General features: G+C 42.0%; 1 protein-coding gene and 1 non-coding gene across 2 annotated transcripts in view; both read left to right on the top strand.

Annotated features, from left to right (window-relative positions):
• HEATR3 (HEAT repeat containing 3) overlaps positions 1 to 13,621 on the top strand; it is a 40,589-nt gene extending 26,968 nt beyond the window's left edge. The window contains exons 13-15 of the mRNA XM_005902643.2: positions 4,301 to 4,444; positions 8,320 to 8,496; positions 12,859 to 13,621. Of these exons, the coding sequence (XP_005902705.1) occupies positions 4,301 to 4,444; positions 8,320 to 8,496; positions 12,859 to 12,981 (444 nt within the window). The 3' untranslated portion in view covers positions 12,982 to 13,621. The remainder of the gene's footprint in view (positions 1 to 4,300; positions 4,445 to 8,319; positions 8,497 to 12,858) is intronic.
• Positions 13,622 to 16,851: 3,230 nt separating this feature from the next.
• LOC138991886 (small nucleolar RNA U13) lies at positions 16,852 to 16,956 on the top strand. Its single transcript, XR_011467784.1, has one exon. It is a non-coding gene; the product is annotated as a small nucleolar RNA U13 (small nucleolar RNA).
• The last annotated feature ends 534 nt before the right edge of the window (positions 16,957 to 17,490 follow it).

Below are 17,490 nucleotides of genomic sequence, written 5' to 3'. Positions count from 1 at the left end.
AGTAGTTACCTGCAAGCATTCCACGTAGTGTCAGCAAGTCAGTCTTTGTTTTCTTTCTTTCTTTTTGGCCGCGCTGGGCTTCACGGCTGTGCACGGGCTTTCTCGACTTGCGGCAGGTGAGGGCCGTTCTGTAGTTGGGGTTCACGGGCCTCTTCGCATTGCGTTGGCACTTCTTGTTGCGGAGCCCGAGTTCTAGGGCGCGTGGGCTTCACTGGTTGCAGCGCGTGAGCTCTGTAGTTGTGGCGCACGGGCTTGGTTGCCCGTGACACATAAAGCTTCCCAGACTAGTGATCGAAGCCCCGTCCCCTGCCTTGGCAGGCAGATTCCTAGCCATTGGACCACCAGGGAAGGTCCCGTCTTGACTTTCTTGTTTCTTTCACTTTCCCTACATTTTCGTTTTTGCTTCTTGGAATAGTTAAGGCAAATCATGTTATTTCACCCATGAATGTTCTATTGTGTGCTTCATTATGTTGTCTGTGACAGAAAATGAACTTTTAAAAAACTTAACCACATTACCATTATCTCAAACCTCCAAATTAACAGATGTTTTAAAATTATCATTTAATAGGCAGTCTGAGTTCAGTTTTCCCTAATTGCTTTAAAAATGTCTCTCTTTTTTAATGGTTTGTTCAAATCAGCATCTAAGCAGTATCCACATATTGTTCTTAGTTGATATTTTGGTCTCTTAAATACATATTTTTTTATAATTCACATACCATACAGTTCTCACACTTAAAGTATGTAATTCAGTAATTTTTAGTTCTGGACAAGGAAATGTCAACCCACTCCAGTATTCTTGCCTGGGAAAGCCCATGGACAGAAGAGCCTGGTGGGCTACAGTCCATGGGGCTACAAAGAGTCAGACACGACTGAGCAACTAGACAACAATTTTTCGCATGTTGACAAATTCTTAAATCTCTGAATCTAAAACATCTCCCCTACCTGCCCGCCTTTCCTCATACTATCTTTCCATTGAGTAAGTTACCATTGGTCCTAAAGAATTTCCCCCATTCTCACATGTGGCTGGCTAAACAATGCTGTTTATTTAACGGGTCTGTCTGTCTTCCATATCTCCTACAAATTGAGGGGTACGTTTGGAGCCTTAATTAGATTCAGGATCTGAGTTTTTAGACAAAATTCATTGTGGTGTATGTATATTTTATATCACAAGTGATACATCACTGTTGTAAAATAATGATATTAAAATCTTAATGTCTATAGATTCACTTGTAGCAACCAGTGATTATTATATAGATCCATTATTTCATCAGGGTTTGCAAGATAAAGATACCCTAATTTTGTCGTTCCTTTTACATTGATTAGCTGTGATTCTTCCATAAGTAAGAACTTGTTATTTCATCAATTTTTGGTAACTTTGGAATACACTTCATACCGAAAAAGGTAGGATATGGGTCTCTCTCCCCACCCAACCCTTTTTCCCAGAAAATGAGTTGGTTTCCTAGCAGTCTCTAAAAAGCATCAGTGAATTTTTTTAAGTATCATTATGAACTCATTATTATTTACTTCATCGTATGGCATATCGTTACTAGTTTCAAAGTAATGCTGTTATTACTAACATTAACACTGCTGGATGCAGTTTAAGATTTCTTTGTGATTTTTTTTTGTCCTTAGGAAGAAAAATCCCTCTAGGACTGTACAAATTACTATGCTTTAAAGTTGCTTTGAACAAATTCTCTTGTGTGGTTTGTTATAAAGTTAGTTTCAGTTTCAGCTTTTTTTTAAAGCATTTTTTGATTGCTCTAATTTTTCTTTTTTAATTATATAAAATATTTACCCAATTTCAGAGTTAAAACTAAAGCAGGATATATTCAGGGGAAAACATGGTGTATACATACTTTGAAGTATTATTCAGCTCTAAAGAGGACTGAAGTTCTGGTACATACTACTGCATGGACGAACCATGAAGACATTATGCTAAGTGAAATAACCAGACACAAAAGGATGAGTATCATATGAATCCTCTATAAGGGACCTAGAATAATTAAATTCGTAAGGACGGAAAGTAGAAGAGTAGTTACCAGGGGCTCAGAGAGATATCGTTTAATAGGTTGAGGGTTGCAGTATGGGATGATGACAAAGTCCTGGGGATGGATGGTGGTGACAGTCGCTTACACAGCAGTGTGAATGTACTTCCTGCCACGGAACTATACATTTTAAAATGGTTGAAATGGTAAGTTTTATGTATATTTTATATGCACACACACACAAGTATATGTAGAGGGATGCCTAGTTTCTGTCCATTTGCCCCTGTTCCTTCCTTTGTGCCATTGGTAATCATCCTTATTGATGTTTTTATTTATCATTCTGTTGTTCTTTTTTCAGAAAACTTAGCAAAAGAACAACATAAGCAAAATATGTGTGTATTTGTATTTCACCCTTTTTCTTAAAAGGATGCTTCTGCACTTTGCTTTTCTCTCTTATTAGTCATCATAGTATGTCAACCTGTTTCTCAGTTCTTTTTACAGCTTGATGGCCCTCCATTGTGGACATATTCCATATTTATTCACCATGTTGGCATTGATGGATTTTTTAGTTCTCTCCAGTCTTTTGCTATTACACATAGAACCACAACGAGTAGCACTTCTACCGAAGTTCCCTTGTGTTTTTGCCATTATGTCTTTGGGCCGATTTCTAGAGGTGGGCTGCGGCTCAGAGAACAGACGCATCAGTAGCTCTGCTCCAGGCATTGCTCTCGTCCCCCTTAGAAGTCTGAGCCGTTTCGAATCTCCACCAGCACTGTTGGAGAGTGCCTGTATTGTCACACCCTCACCAGAAGACTATGTTGTCAAAATGTTGGATTTTTACTGGTTTGTTGGGCGAGAAATTGTGTCTCAATTTTAATCTGCATTTCTTTTATTATGAGGAGGTTGGAGATCGTTTCATGTCTTTTGAGGGCTCTTGCATTCTTTTTCTGTGACTTTCCCTGTCTTTTGCCAGCTTTGCTATTGAGTTGGTGGTCTTTTTCCTTTTTGTATTAAAGGGTAGATCCCAGGATCTACTGAAGCAGAAGCTCTGGAGAGGCACCCAACAGTGTCTGTGTTTTAACCAGTTCTCCAGGCGACGGTCGTACACACTGATGTTTGAGAATCACAGATCTAAAGCATGCTCACTTCTTCCTTTCTAAAATCCTCCAGTTTTGAGTAACATGTCACTAGACCACGCCACCTACCTCTCAGTTACAGTCACCCACCATCCCCAGGGGCCACTCATTGCTTGAAGATTCCTGCTGTTGGACCCTGTTGTTTGTTACTGGTCCCATATGATTCTGGGTGATTTCAGAATCCACGTGGAGACTCTTCCCAGGAACCTGGCTTTGCAGTTCTTGGGCCTCCTTTCCTCCTATGGGCTGTCTTCCATCCTTCCTTCCTTAGTCATTGCATGGCCACGCCTCTAGAGCAGTGCTCTCCAGACTTGGCCTTCCTTCAGAGTCTAACAGAAAGTCGCTCATGTTTTACTATTAAATATAGTATATGATGTTGGCCTCTAATGTATATCTTTAAATTTTATTCTTTTAATTTTTTTCCAGGAACAAAACTTTTGACCTTCAGTTTCTGTGAAATGGAAAGTGACGTTTGCACTCTTATGATACCTGCATCCATGAGTGTGTGCAAATCAGCTTAAGGCACTTCCCTGGCAGTCCAGTGGTTAAAACTCCATGCTTCCAATGCAGGGATGCAGGGGGCACGGGTTCGATTCCTGGTCGAGGAATGAAGATCCCACATGCCACATGCTGCATGGTGCGGCCAAAAATGAAGTCAAATCAGCTTAAAGTACAAGTTATCACTATGTGATGGAAACTCTACGTAACTGAAAGCATTTTACAATCTTTAATAATCTACCATAGCACAGAAATCTCAAGAGTTAGCTCTTGCCTTGTGTAGGTTCAGCCCATTTTTAGTAAAGCTGCATGATCCTATTTCCATTTTCAAAACGTTTTCTTTTTTTTGGTGACCAATGTTGAACAGAAGTTAGAATCTCTTTGGTCTGTCTACATTTGAACGAAAATCTTCACACGAGACAAACAGGAACTGAAGGCTCTTTTACAGGCTCCCAGCCATGATAGAGTAAGTGGTGACAGTGACGTGAGCAGGCCTCATCCTGGTGCAGAATTAGTTGTTTTTCGGAGTGTTTAGAATATTTAATAACTTGCCCACCCAGTGTTCTTGTCACTTGCAGAGTCGTGCTGCCGGTACAAGAGATTCTCGCCAATCCCAAGGCATGTGCTGTTGGAATTGGCCGAGTTTCACACGCTAAACACTCTCTCCTTCTCTTTCAACAGTGCATGACTCCCGACCAGCTGATGACGCTGTGCACAGCAGGCGTCCGCAGTAGTAATGTGGGGGTGAGAGTGAATGTGGTCAGTATTTTAGGAATCACAGGCAGCGTCCTAGCCAAAGAAGACGGCACACTCGACACTCTCAAGGTAAAACACTGTGCTTCCAACCTGAACCATTAAATCACTGAAAATGGGAGGAGAGTGACTTTAAAATCATTCCTGTGGATTTTAAAATCTCCTGTGGATTTCATGAGATGAAATCATATCAAGAAGTTGTTTATTAAGATATATTATAAAGTATACCCTTTGGCCTGATCTTACTCCATGAGTCACACTGAAGAGTCGAGTCGCATTTTGCCATTTAACTTTATTCCGGAGATGTTTCTCAAAAGTAAATTTGTCTTCAGTGGAAGGCCAAGGTTCAAAGTTGTTCAAGTTGACCCTGCTTTGACTGTTGCGTAAACTGTGTGCACGTTGTATTCTCCTGCGGATATAGAGCAATCCAAACAGTTTTCCCAGCACACCAGGCTGAAGTGCAGTCTGCACCTTGCCACCCAGTTCGTCCCAAGACCACTCCATAAATTTTAAGCGGCGACTCTGGTAGTGCCCGCACACAAGGAACTCACGCAGCCTGTTTGCTTCCAGCACTTGATCCAAGCAAGTTGCTCAGCAACTGCACTGCCAGAGGTACCGCCTAGTAACTAAAGGGACAGTAATAGTGAAGTCACCCTTCTTTGTGCTAAAAGTAATCGGCAAAGCATGGGTTACTGGTAGTGGATAATAACCTGGTTATGATAAGTTATTTCTTTTTTACATATAATTTAATGTAATTTATTTATTTATTTTTGGCTGTAGTGGGTCTTCTTTGCTGTGCAGGCTTTTCTCTAGTTGCAGCGCACAGGCTTTCGTTGTGGCGGCTTCTCTTTTGTGGAGCGCAGGCTTCAGGGCTCGTGGGCTTCGCTAGTTGCAGTGCACGGGCTCAATAGTTGTGCTGCACGGGCTTAGTTGCCCAGGGCATGTGGGATCTTCCCAGACTGGGGATCGAACCCATGTCTCCTGCACTGGCAGGCAGATTCTTTACTGCTGAGCCACCAGGGAAGCCCCTAAAGTACTTCTTAACTTGCTAAGAGCTTACCAGTGTGACTGGTATTTTTTAGACGCCTGTTTCAAAAAGATGATATATGCACATCCAGACCATTTGAAAGTGAAAGTTGCTCTGCTGCTGCTGCTGCTGCTGCTAAGTCGCTTCAGTTGTGTCCGACTCTGTGTGACCCCATAGACGGCAGCCCACCAGGCTCCCCCATCCCTGGACTCTCCAGGCAAGAACACTGGAGAGGGTTGCCATTTCCTTCTCCAATGCATGAAAGTGAAAAGTGAAAGTGAAGTCGCTCAGTCGTGGCCGACTCTTTGTGACCTCATGGACTATATTTTTCAGGCCAGGATACTAGAGTGGGTAGCCTTTTCCTTCTCCGGGGAATCTCCCAACCCAGGGTTCGAACCCAGGTCTCCCGAATTGCAGGCGGATTCTGTACCAGTTGAGCCACCAGGGAAGCTAAGGCACATCACTCCTGAAGTTCCAGTCCCCTAGTTCCACTCCAGAGAGGCCGCCACTGTTACCCATTCCTCATGTGTCACTCCAGAGATTCTAACATATAGACCTAAGTGAGAGAGCACGGCTGTATCAGTCTGTACATGTACACACATACCAGTGAGCACGTGTAGGTGTAGTCTCTTCCCAACCCTTAAGACTCTCAAGTCCAAGGCCCACTTTAGAGGAACAGCACATTTTTCTCAGGCATAACGTAAGATTTCCAAAATGTTTTTATTTAGTCACATTTTCAAGCATGAATGAAAGTAGAAAGCGCAGTGAATTTTGTACAGCCACCAAGCGTATTTAACAGTCATGAGTTTTCTATCATATGTACTTAAAGTAGTTCCTCTGCTGAATGTGTTAAATTAATGACATCCTGGTATTGTGTCCCTGTTATTCCATATGCACGACTTAAAAACACAGTTTTTTTGTATCAGATCAGATCAGTCGCTCAGTTGTGTCCGACTGTTTGCGACCCCATGAAATCGCAGCACGCCAGGCCTCTCTGTCCATCACCAACTCCCGGAGTTCACTCAGACTCACATCCATCAAGTCAGTGATGCCATCCAGCCATCTCATCCCCTGTCGTCCCCTTCTCTTCCTGCTCCCAATCCCTCCCAGCATCAGAGTCTTTTCCAATGAGTCAACTCTTCGCATGAGGTGGCCAAAGTACTGGAGTTTCAGCTTTAGCATCATTCCTTCCAAAGAAATCCCAGGGCTGATCCCTTTTTGTATAGCCACCATTATTATGCCAACGCAATTATTTCTTAATATGTTTAATACGTGGTCCATATTCAAATTCTTCCAGTTGTTCCCAAGATAACTGTTTATAGACTGTCTGTTTAAAGCAGGATCTAAGTCGGGTCTCCATGTTGTGCTTGGTTTGGGGTCTTCGAAAAGACCCTGATGCTGGGAGGGATTGGGGGCAGGAGGAGAAGGGGATGACAGAGGATGAGATGGTTAGCTGGCATCACCGACTCGATGGACGTGGGTTTGGGTGAACTCTGGGAATTGGTGATGGACAGGGAGGCCTGGCGTGCTGCGATTCATGGGGTCGCAGAGTCAGGCACGACTGAGCAACTGAACTGACTGCAGTCTCTCTTCATTGAGGGCTTTGCCCCGTCTAGTACCTCCCACACGCCGCCTCTTTCTCCTGCAGCTTCGGGGTCAGTTGGCTCCTAGTGTTCAGCCTTGCTGATTTGTCCTATTGCCTCCCTGTGGCGTTAAGTTTGTTCCTTTATCTTCTGAATTTCCTGCAGAGTGGAGTTTAGATCTAAAGGCTAGGTTAGATTCAGGTTCAACTTTTTCAGTAAGACTACTTCATAGGTGATGCTGTACATTCCATGTTTATATAGGATATTAAATGTATTTATTATTTATATTTTTGGCAGTGCTTGGTCTTCGTTGGTGCGTGTGGGCTTTCTCTAGTTGGAGTGAGCGGGAGCAACTCTTCGTTTCAGTGCAGACTTCTCATTGCAGGGCCTTCCCTTGTTGCCCAGCGCGGGCTCTTGGGCACTCGGGCTTCAGTAGCTGTGGCTCCTGGGCTCCGGAGCGCAGACTCAGTGGTTGTGGCACGCGGCCTAACTGCTCCCCAGCATGTTGGATCTTCCCGAACCAGGAACTGAACCTGTGTCCTCTGCTTTGGCAGGCGGATTCTCAACCACTGTACCACCAGAGAAGTCCCAATGGGATATTAAATTTAAATACTCTCCTAGAGGTTGTCTTGCCCACTTAAATTTAGATGAGAAAATGGAAGTCCAGAGTGAGTAGCAAGGTCCCAGAGTCACCCTGTTATTTACAGGAGAGCTGTATTTCAGACTCAGCATTTTCACTCTCTCACCCATAATAACAGGTGTGCACATTGCCCTTAAAGATGTAAACGGTGAAGCAAAACAACCAAAATAAAATAACTTTACTCTTGACCAGTTCTTCAGATTGGGAATAGTTTGTTCCTATAGCTAGCTAATCATAAAAAAAATGAGTGGATGTTAAAAATCATCACAGTGAAGCAAAATGAGATTGTATGTTCTTTATTTTTTTAATGTCTGAGTGTTTCCTCATATAATTTAAAAAGAGTTTTTGTTTGTTACTGATAATGTTTATATGCATTTGACACCATGGGAAAAGCCTTCTTGATGGAGATAGATAGAAGGGAAAATCTAATAATTTCCAGTGTCAGTCTTTCATAGGTCATTTATGGATCTTAGTTCACTAATATAAACTAAGGTTTTGAATTTATCTTGCTTACATTATACTTGGTATTTTTGTAAATATATGTTAAGTCTTTAGTCTTTTAAAAATGTTAACTTTTCCCCTAGCATTTGTATGTAAAACTTTATGCGTGAATTGTTGTCACATTTAGAGTTAGTACTTATTTTGAAAACTGACTTAGAATATTGGACGATCCCTTGCTGTGTTTTGTTTTCTCCAGACCATCGGGTACTCTCTGCTTGAGGTTGCCACCAAAGACCCCTGTCTTGTGGTAGCAGGGGAGGCCTTGGATGCCCTCTTTGACGTTTTTGCAGACGGTAAAGAAGCTGAAAGGGCCTCAGTTCAAATTAAATTGTTATCTACTCTGAAAGAATTCCAGCCAGTCTTCAAAATGAAGGTATGTAACATTTTATTTGGCTTCCCTGCTGGCTCAGTGGCAAAGAGTCCACCTGCCAACGCAGGAGACGTGGGAAGATCCCCTGGAGAAGGAAATGGCAGCCCACTCCAGTATTCTTGCCTGGGAAATCCCATGGACAGAGGAGCCCGGCGGGCTTCAGTCCGTGGGGTTACAAAAGAGTCGGACACGACTTAGGGACTAAACAACAAATGGTTTATTTAGAAATGCTGAAGTCTCAGCATTCTGTGGGACAAGGGTGTGTGTGGTTCCCTACTTGCAGTCTTGGTGATTCATACAGCACTTCAGCCCCAGTTCTGTGTAAATGCTTGTCGGCTGAGTCAGGGCGACTGAGCCCTTTCTGTTGAATCACTGTGACTTGAGCTAAAATGGTGTGGACAGGTTCCTCTCTCTGCGGTGGTTTAGCAATGTTAACGATGCTTATGTGTAAGCACTACAGTGTGGCCTGCAAAGCACTTTCAGAGACAGTGTTAAATTTATTTTATATCATGTAATGCCGATGTTGTAGGCTGGCTTCATGTGTTTCCCTTTGGTCCTTTGAAAAACAAAAAGGCAAACAAACTCCAGCTGGTCTGTAATGGAGCATGCAGCTACCTTCATTTGCCTTTTTATCGATCGATCGATTGATTCATCAGAAGCATCAAAGCTAACTTGGAGTCAAAAAGACAATTAAAAACAACTGTTTTGGTGGTTGGGGGAAAGCAATGAGAAATTTTAAAAACAGACTTTGATCACATATTCACAAATTTAAGTTGGCCAGTTCTCCTCTTATCTAAATCCATATATTTCATTTCGAGAAATAAAAATATTTGTATGTTTTGACTTTACATTTTGAATTAAACTTTCACCTTTAAATCTCTGTCAGGAAAGTAGAGGTTTTAATGGAAAATTAGCTTACTTTTGTTGCTTTCCAATGTGTATTTCTTTTCTCTAAGAAGCGTCAAAGGCAGAATTCAATTCCCATAGGCAGAACTCTGTGACAAGTTTTTAGGTAAAATGATTTTATGTCTAGAAATGTAAACTTTTTGAATTTTTTTAAGGTGTGAAAAATAGTTTTCTTTTCCAGAAGAAAAAAACATAGCCACACATGCCATGCACATTCTCACAGATATATCAGTGTTCATTTAGGAACATTAATAACTGGTTTGTCTTGTAACATTTTCATGTTTTGACATCTTACATTTAAAAATATAGTAATATAGCGGCTGACATTGAGTTAAGCTTCACTAGTAAGTGTCTTTAGTCTTGAGGGGGGAAAATTAATCAGTTTACTCTTAATTATGCTTTGTTTAAGCCCCTAGTTTTGTTGGTTTGGGTTTTGTTTTGTTTTGAGATATAATTGACATACTGCAACATGGTGTTAGTTTCAGGTGTGCAGCGTAATGATTGGATATGTATATATATTGCAGAATGGTCACCACAATAAATTTAATTAACATACATCACCATACATATAGTGTTGTTAACGGGAGTCACCTTGCGTTACATCCTCAGGACTTAGTTCTCTTACACAGTTGATCCTTGAGTGACACTGTGCAGATGCACTTAAACACATGGATCTTCTTCTGTGGTAAATGCTGCAGTACTGTATGATCTGCAGCTGGTTGGATCGGTGGCCAGCAGTGAACTTGCACTTGGATTTTCAACAAGGGATAGGGACGTGGCCCCCCAACCCCTGCAGTGTTCAGGGATCATCTGGAACTGAAGGTGTGTACCTCTGGACCACTTTGACCCATTTCACCCTCCCCACACGCTGGGGGGGTTATTTTTGTTTTGGGGTGGCTTTTTTTTCTTTGTTTATTTTCGCTGCTCGGCCTCTTAGTTGGGGTACACTGGATCTCGGCCTCTTAGTTGGGGCACACGGGATCTCGGCCTCTTAGTTGGGGCACGCTGGATCTCGGCCTCTTAGTTGTGGCACGCTGGATCTCGGCCTCTTAGTTGGGGCACGCTGGATCTCGGCCTCTTAGTTGGGGCACGCTGGATCTCGGCCTCTTCGTTGGGGCACGCTGGATCTCGGCCTCTTAGCCACGCTGGATCTCGGCCTCTTAGTTGGGGCACGCTGGATCTCGGCCTCTTCGTTGGGGCACGCTGGATCTCGGCCTCTTCGTTGGGGCACGCTGGATCTCGGCCTCTTCGTTGGGGCACGCTGGATCTCGGCCTCTTCGTTGGGGCACGCTGGATCTCGGCCTCTTAGTTGGGGCACACTGGATCTTCTGTCTCCGCTGTGGCATGCAGGATCTTTAGTTGCAGCAGGTGGATCTAGCTCCCTGACCAGGGATCAAACCTGGGCCCCCTGCATTGGGAGCATGGAGTCTTAGCCACTGGACCTCCAAGGACATTCCCTTGGTGTTTATTTTTTAAGCAGTGAGAAGTTTTATTCCCACATGTTCCCAGCCTGCCTCATGGGTAACCAAACCGAATGGTGTTTCTCTGCACAAAGACAAATGCACGCTAGTATTTTTCCCCTTTGTTATCCAACAGATAGCATAATATATTCACAGCCTTGTACTTCATGCGCTTTCATTTCACACTGTCTCCTAGAGACATTTCTAAACCAGTACATGGAGGGTGTCCACATTGTTCTTAAAGGTCACAGGCCCTCTAAACCTCTGAAAAAGGAGTCTGAAGGGAAAGGAAAATATCTCCTTTCCTTGCAGCCCCTGAGAAGGCAGATGTGGTTGAGAGTCATCAGACTCTGCAGAAGCAAATGCTTAGAGAGCAGTTATGTAAACTGTGAACTAGGAGAATAACCCCTCATCTCTGGCACGTCCATTGTTTGATTGATTTGCCTACCTAGTATGCATTGCAGTGATGGTGCTATTTAACTGAGTGTTTTTCTTTTCTCAAAGCTATAAAGCCCTGATGAAGTGTCTTTGTTAGCCAGAATGGCAGCATGCAGTTTTTTATATGACTGTCTTTTGTAAATGAAACCACAGTTGCATTAAAGGCTGTTTGGTTTATATTTAGCCCCAAATTGCATTTAAACACAGCACAATGCATTTTACTAAAGAACTTCTCTAGAGCAGACATCCTCAAAAGTGCCCTGTATCAGCAGTGCCAGCATCACTTGGTAACTTGTTGTAAATGCAAATTCTCAGGCCCAACACCAGACCTACCAAAAATCAGAAACTATGTGGACCGGCCTTGTTGTTGCTCAGTTGCTCAGTCATGTCCAGCTCTTTGTGACCCCATGGACTGCAGCATGCCAGGCTTCACTGTCCTTCACTATCTCCTTGAGTTTGCCTAAATTAATGTCCATTAAATTGGTGATGCCATCCAACCATCTCATCCTCTGTCATCCCCTTCTCCTCCTTCCCTCTCTTTCCCAGCATCAGGGTGTTTTACACTGAGTTGGCTCTTTGTATCAGGTAACCAAAGTATTGGAGCTTTAGCAATCTGTTTTTTAAATAAGCCTTCCAAATGGACTTGCCTGGTAGCTCAGCTAGTAAAGAATCCGCCTGCAGTGCAGGAAATCCCAGTTTGATTCCTGGGTCGGGAATATCCCCTGGAGAAGGGTTAGGCTACCCGCTCCAGTATTTTTTTGGGCTTCCCTGGTAGCTCAGCTGGTAAAGAATCCACCTGCAATGCTGGAGACCTGGGTTCGATCCCTGGGATGTGAAGATCCCCTGGAGAAGGGAACGGCTACCCACTCGAGTATTCTGGCCTGTGTAGTCCACAGGGTTGCAAAGAGTCAGACATGACTGAGCAACTTTCACTTTGACTTTTCCAAATGCTAAAATTTGAGAACCACTGCTCAAGATTAGAGGTGAGGGTTAGTTCGTATACCATAATACTCATTCTTTTTAAAGTCTACAATTCAGTTTTTCAGTATCATTTGAAAGGTGCACAGGATTTCCCTGGTGGTCCAGTGGTTAAGAATCCACCTGCCAGTGCAGGGGACACGGGTTCAATCCCTGGTCCGGGAAGATCCCACGTGCCAAGAGGCAACAATGCCCATGCACCGCAACTATTGAATCCACTCATTGGAGTTACTGAAGCCTGTGCACCCTAGAGCCTGTGCTCTGCAAAAAGAAAAGCCAGCACAATGGGAAGACCATGCACCGCAACTAGAGAGTAGCCTCTGCTCACTCCAACTGGAGAAAGCCTGCACACATCAGCGAAGACCCAGCACAGCCAAAAATAAGTAAAAAATAAAAGGTGCATGATCTAATTTATCTTGGTTACAGCTCATGTACTATGTTCCATCACCTTGGAAGTGAAAATGTTCCACCAATTTCTGGCAACCGTTTGTTCTAAAAATGAATACACCCCAAATTAAATGCTTTCTTATTTAAAGGAGTTAGTGGTAGATACCAAAAATCTCATATGATATTTTTTTGGCAGATACGAAAAGAAGGGAGAACTAAATACAGTCCAGATCAGCTGTGTGTTCTTGACAACGTGAAGATGAATTTGAGAAGATTTGTCGCTTATCAAGAAACTGTTGAGAAAAGACTGACTACTTGAACCTCTGAAAGAGACCAGTCCTCACCCCAGAGTTTTCAACACTGAAGAATACTAGATGGTTTCCTTTTAGGGTGTTTCTTCTGAAAGTCATTTTTTTTTTTAAACGACTTGGTGTTCTGTGTGTTAATTTGAAGTTGATGAAAACTCCAGGACATATCAGGAACTCTTTTGAAGCTCTGGGATCTGTGTGGCATTTCTAGTGCTCTCAGGTTTCCGGCATGTTTTAATCACTGGAAACCCAAAGGTTGGAAACACTGCATCTCAGGTGCTTCTTCATGAGCAGTGAAGACACTGCCAATCATGTTTCCCTGAATTTTGCAAAAGAAAATCCAGAGCATAACTTGGATGCTCTTTTAAGCCAATATCATTTTATAATAACTAAATATTTAACTGAAATGTGAAAACATGCTTTATAACTTTTTTTGGTATGAGATCTATCAATTATGTCTGCCTTTCATGACGAGGGGAATGAGTTGGATTCATATTCCACTATTTAGTAGTCTATACTCCTCGCTAATGAGGCCATTGTCACTCTCTGTACGAAAGGATCTGATCCGTCGATTTGTAACATCACTCCTTATTTAATCTGAAATGCAATCACAATTGGGAGAATATGTTTTTTAATAAATAATTTTAAAATTGAAAGCTTTGTGTCTTGCAAAATCTTTTTAAAATGCCAGATAATCCTGTTCCTGGGTGTCTGCTTGCTAATGGATTTTGCTTTGAATATATGTGTGCTATTAAAAACAAGATTTATAAAGGGAGGTGGGATGAACTGGGAGATTAGGATTGACATACCCACTATTGATAGAAAGCATAAAATAACTCATGAGCGCCTGCTGCATAGCACAGGAGACTGCTCGGTGCTCTGTGGTGACCTAAACGGGAAGGAAATAAAAGAAAGAGGTGTATATGTAAACACACAGCTGATTCACTTTGCTGTACAGCAGAAACTAACAGCAATAAAGCAACTACTCCAATAAAAATTACTTTTTAAAAAAGGACATCTTAATTCCTCGAGTCTCCAGCATCGCTATCGTGTCCTTTGAGAAGCAAGTGGCAGGTGGATCAAAGGGAGGGAGTTTCAGTGCACGTCACCGAGCGCGGCCCCTCTCCCAGGTCCATTGTCTGCCCACTTGCCTGATCAGGGGAGTTGGAGACTTGAAAATTTCCCTCCTGTAGATCTCAGTTGATCTGTTAAAAGGCCCCATACCCAGCACAGGACTTTAGTTAACTCACATCCATCACCTCACGTGGTTATATTTTTTTCGCCTTGTGGTGAGACTCTAGGATCTGCTTTCTCAGCAGCTTTCAGCTGTACAATACAGTATTAACTGTAGTCACTATGCTGTACGTTGCATGCCCAGTAATTTACAATTGGGGGTTTACAGACTTACACCTTTGACTGCCTTCACCCATTTTGCTTGTCCTCCAGCACCCAGTCCTGGCCCCCGCCTCAGGCAACTGACAGTCTATTCTCTCTTCTCTATGCGTTTGGTTGTTTGCGTGGTTTTTAGGTTCCACGTATAAGTGAGATCATACAGTATTTGTTTTTCTGTGATCTATTTCACTTAGCATAATATCCTCAAAGTATATCCTTGCTGTCGCCAGTGGCAGGATTTCTGTCTTTTTTATGGCTGAATAATATCCCATTGTGTACATGCACTACGTTTTCTCTATCCATACATCCACTGGTGGACATTGAGTTGGTTTCCCTGTCTTGGCTACCATGAGTAAGGCTGCAGTAAACATGCAGTGCAGCTGTCTTTTTCTGACAGTGATTTTGTTTCCTTCAGATCTATACCCAGAGTTGGAATTTCTGGATCATGTGGTGGTTTTATTTTTAATTTTCTGAGGAACCTCCCTACTGCGTTGAATAGTACCTACACCAATTTACTTTCCCACCAATACTGCACAAAGATTCCCTTTTCTCCACACCTTCACCAACACTTTATCTTTTTGAAAATCATTCTAGCAGGTGTAAGGCTCATTGTGGTTTTGAGAGACAAATTCTTTCAATGAAGAAAAGTTTCAGAGTTCTTGAATATGCATCGAATATTTAAAGCATATATTCATTTTCAAAGAGAATAAAATTTCCAATTTTGTCATCTTTCCCACACTTTCTAACCCATAAACGTGAAATATCTAGCACAGGGCCTAGTTCATAGTAGGCTCTCGATAAATTTGTCAAATAAATGTTAGTGATTTTCTGTCTTATTAAGCAAGCTTGTTGCAGTTGTTCAATGTAGAATCATCCTATGGAACAGTAGAATGTGAGTTATTACATTGGAAATGTGCCATCCCCCCAGTTTTTTAGGCTCTGAGGCATTAATAGTCTGCATTGCTATCATTTAATTTTACTACTCTGAACAACAGGAAAGATAGGAAAAGATTAAATGTACAGCTGTTTATATTACTAACTCAGTAAGCATATGAATATTATTCACACAGCACAGCAAAATAGAAACTATAGTTTTTTTCCTGAAGGAAAAAAATTGCTTTAACATAGTTATTTGCAAATTATCCAGAATAGTCCATTAAAAAGATACACTGTTTTAATAGCTGAAATATTCAAGCTCATGTGACAGCCTTTGTTCTAGAAGGTACCTTTAAGTGTCCAGCCTGCCATGGCATGCTATCCAAGGAAATAAAAATCACTGCTTTAGTTCTCTTTTTCTGTAACATGGAAACTCATTTTAAGATAGAATTGATTTTGGAATATTAGTCATGTAATTACATTTCTTTATCTGCAGTCTTATCTTTTGCCTTTAGTCTTTCAAAAAAATACCTCTGAGTTATCAAGATGGAGCAAGTTTCTTATCTCTTCAGCGTTCCTGTTCATACAGTTCTGTTGTCGCCTTGCTCCCTGCCTTTTTGAAATTGCATGGACCAATACTTGATTATACAGGCAGACCTCAGACACATTGCAGATTTGGGTCTAGACAACCACATTAAAGCACGCATCACAATAAAATGAATCACGAATTTTTGATTTCCCAGTGTATATACTGTACTATGGTCTATTAAGTGTGCAATACCTTAATTTTCAAATACTTTATTGCTAATAAAAATGCTACCCATCATCATCTGAGCCTTCAGGGAGTTGTAATCTTTTTGCTGGGAGAGGGTCTTGCCTCGATGTTGATGGCTGCTGACTGATCAGGGTGGTGGTTGCTGAAGGTTTGAGGTGGCTGTGGTAATTTCTAAGTCACCAAGGAAACATCCATGGCCTCTTTCGCAAACAAGTTTTCTGTAGCATGCAAAGGTGTTTGATACCATTTTATCCACACAACTTCTTGCAAAATTGGAGTCAATCCTCTCAAACCCTGTTCCTGCTATGTCACCTAAGTTTTTGCTGATCAATGAGAAGAACTCCTCATCCATTAAAAGTTTTAAAATGAGATTGCAGCAATTCAGTCACATCTTCAGACTCCACTTCAGATTCTAGGTCTCTTGCTATTTCCACCACATCTGCAGTAACTTCCTTCACTAAAATCCTGAACTTCTCAAAGTCATGCATTAGAGCTGGAGTCATTTTCTCCAAAACTCCTGTTAATGTTGCTATTTTGACCTCTTCCCATGAACCGTGAATGTTTTTAATGGTATCTAGAATGGTGAATCCTTTCTACAAGGTTTTCAGTATATTTTGCCCAGGTCCACCAGAGGAATTGCTATCTCTGGCAGCTATAGCCTTATGAAATCTATTATAAGACTTGAAAGTGAAAATTACTCTTTATCCATGGACTTCAGAATGGGAGTTGCATTAGCAGGCATGAAAACAGCATTAATCTCATTATACATTTCTGTTAGAGCTCTGAGTGACCAGGTGCATTGTCAGTGAGCATTAATATTTTGAAAAATGTTTTCTAGATCCTTTTGTAGTTCGTGAGCGTGATGATTGGGTGTTCACGCTACTGCGTGACATGTGCCTCCCTGCAAACCTTGTTACGACACCAGTACATTACCTGTCTGACGTGGAAAAAAAATTTTTTTTTCTGAGCAGTAGGTCTCAACAATGAGCTTAAAATATTCAGTAAACCATGTTTTAAATAGATATGCTGTCATCTAGACTTTATTGTTTCACTTGCAGAGCACCAGTAGGGTATATTCAGCATAATTCTTAAGGGGACGAGGACTTTAGGAATGAAAAAGGAGTATTGGGTTCAACTTAAAAGTCACCAGCTATATTAGCCCCTAACAAGAGAATCAGCCTGTCCTTTGAAGCTTTGAAACCAGGAATTGACATAACCTCTTCAGCTATGAGTCCCAGATGGCATCTTCTCCCAGTTTAAGGATGTTTCATCTCTAGGGAAAATCTGTTGTTTAGTTTAGCCACTTCCATGAATAGAGGAGCCTGGTGGGCTGTAGTCCATGGGGTCGCAAGAGTTGGACATGACTGAGTGACTGAACACACACACACATGCACATACACACACTCACCCCTCATTAACTATGAGCGCTAACTCTTCTGGGTGACTTGCTGCAACTTCTACAGCAGCACAGCCTGCT

The sequence above is a fragment of the Bos mutus genome, chromosome 18 (assembly GCF_027580195.1).
Source record: "Bos mutus isolate GX-2022 chromosome 18, NWIPB_WYAK_1.1, whole genome shotgun sequence".
NCBI lineage: Eukaryota > Metazoa > Chordata > Mammalia > Artiodactyla > Bovidae > Bos > Bos mutus.
Note: the sequence above shows the minus strand (reverse complement) of the source record. Positions and strands in the feature narration are given on the sequence as shown.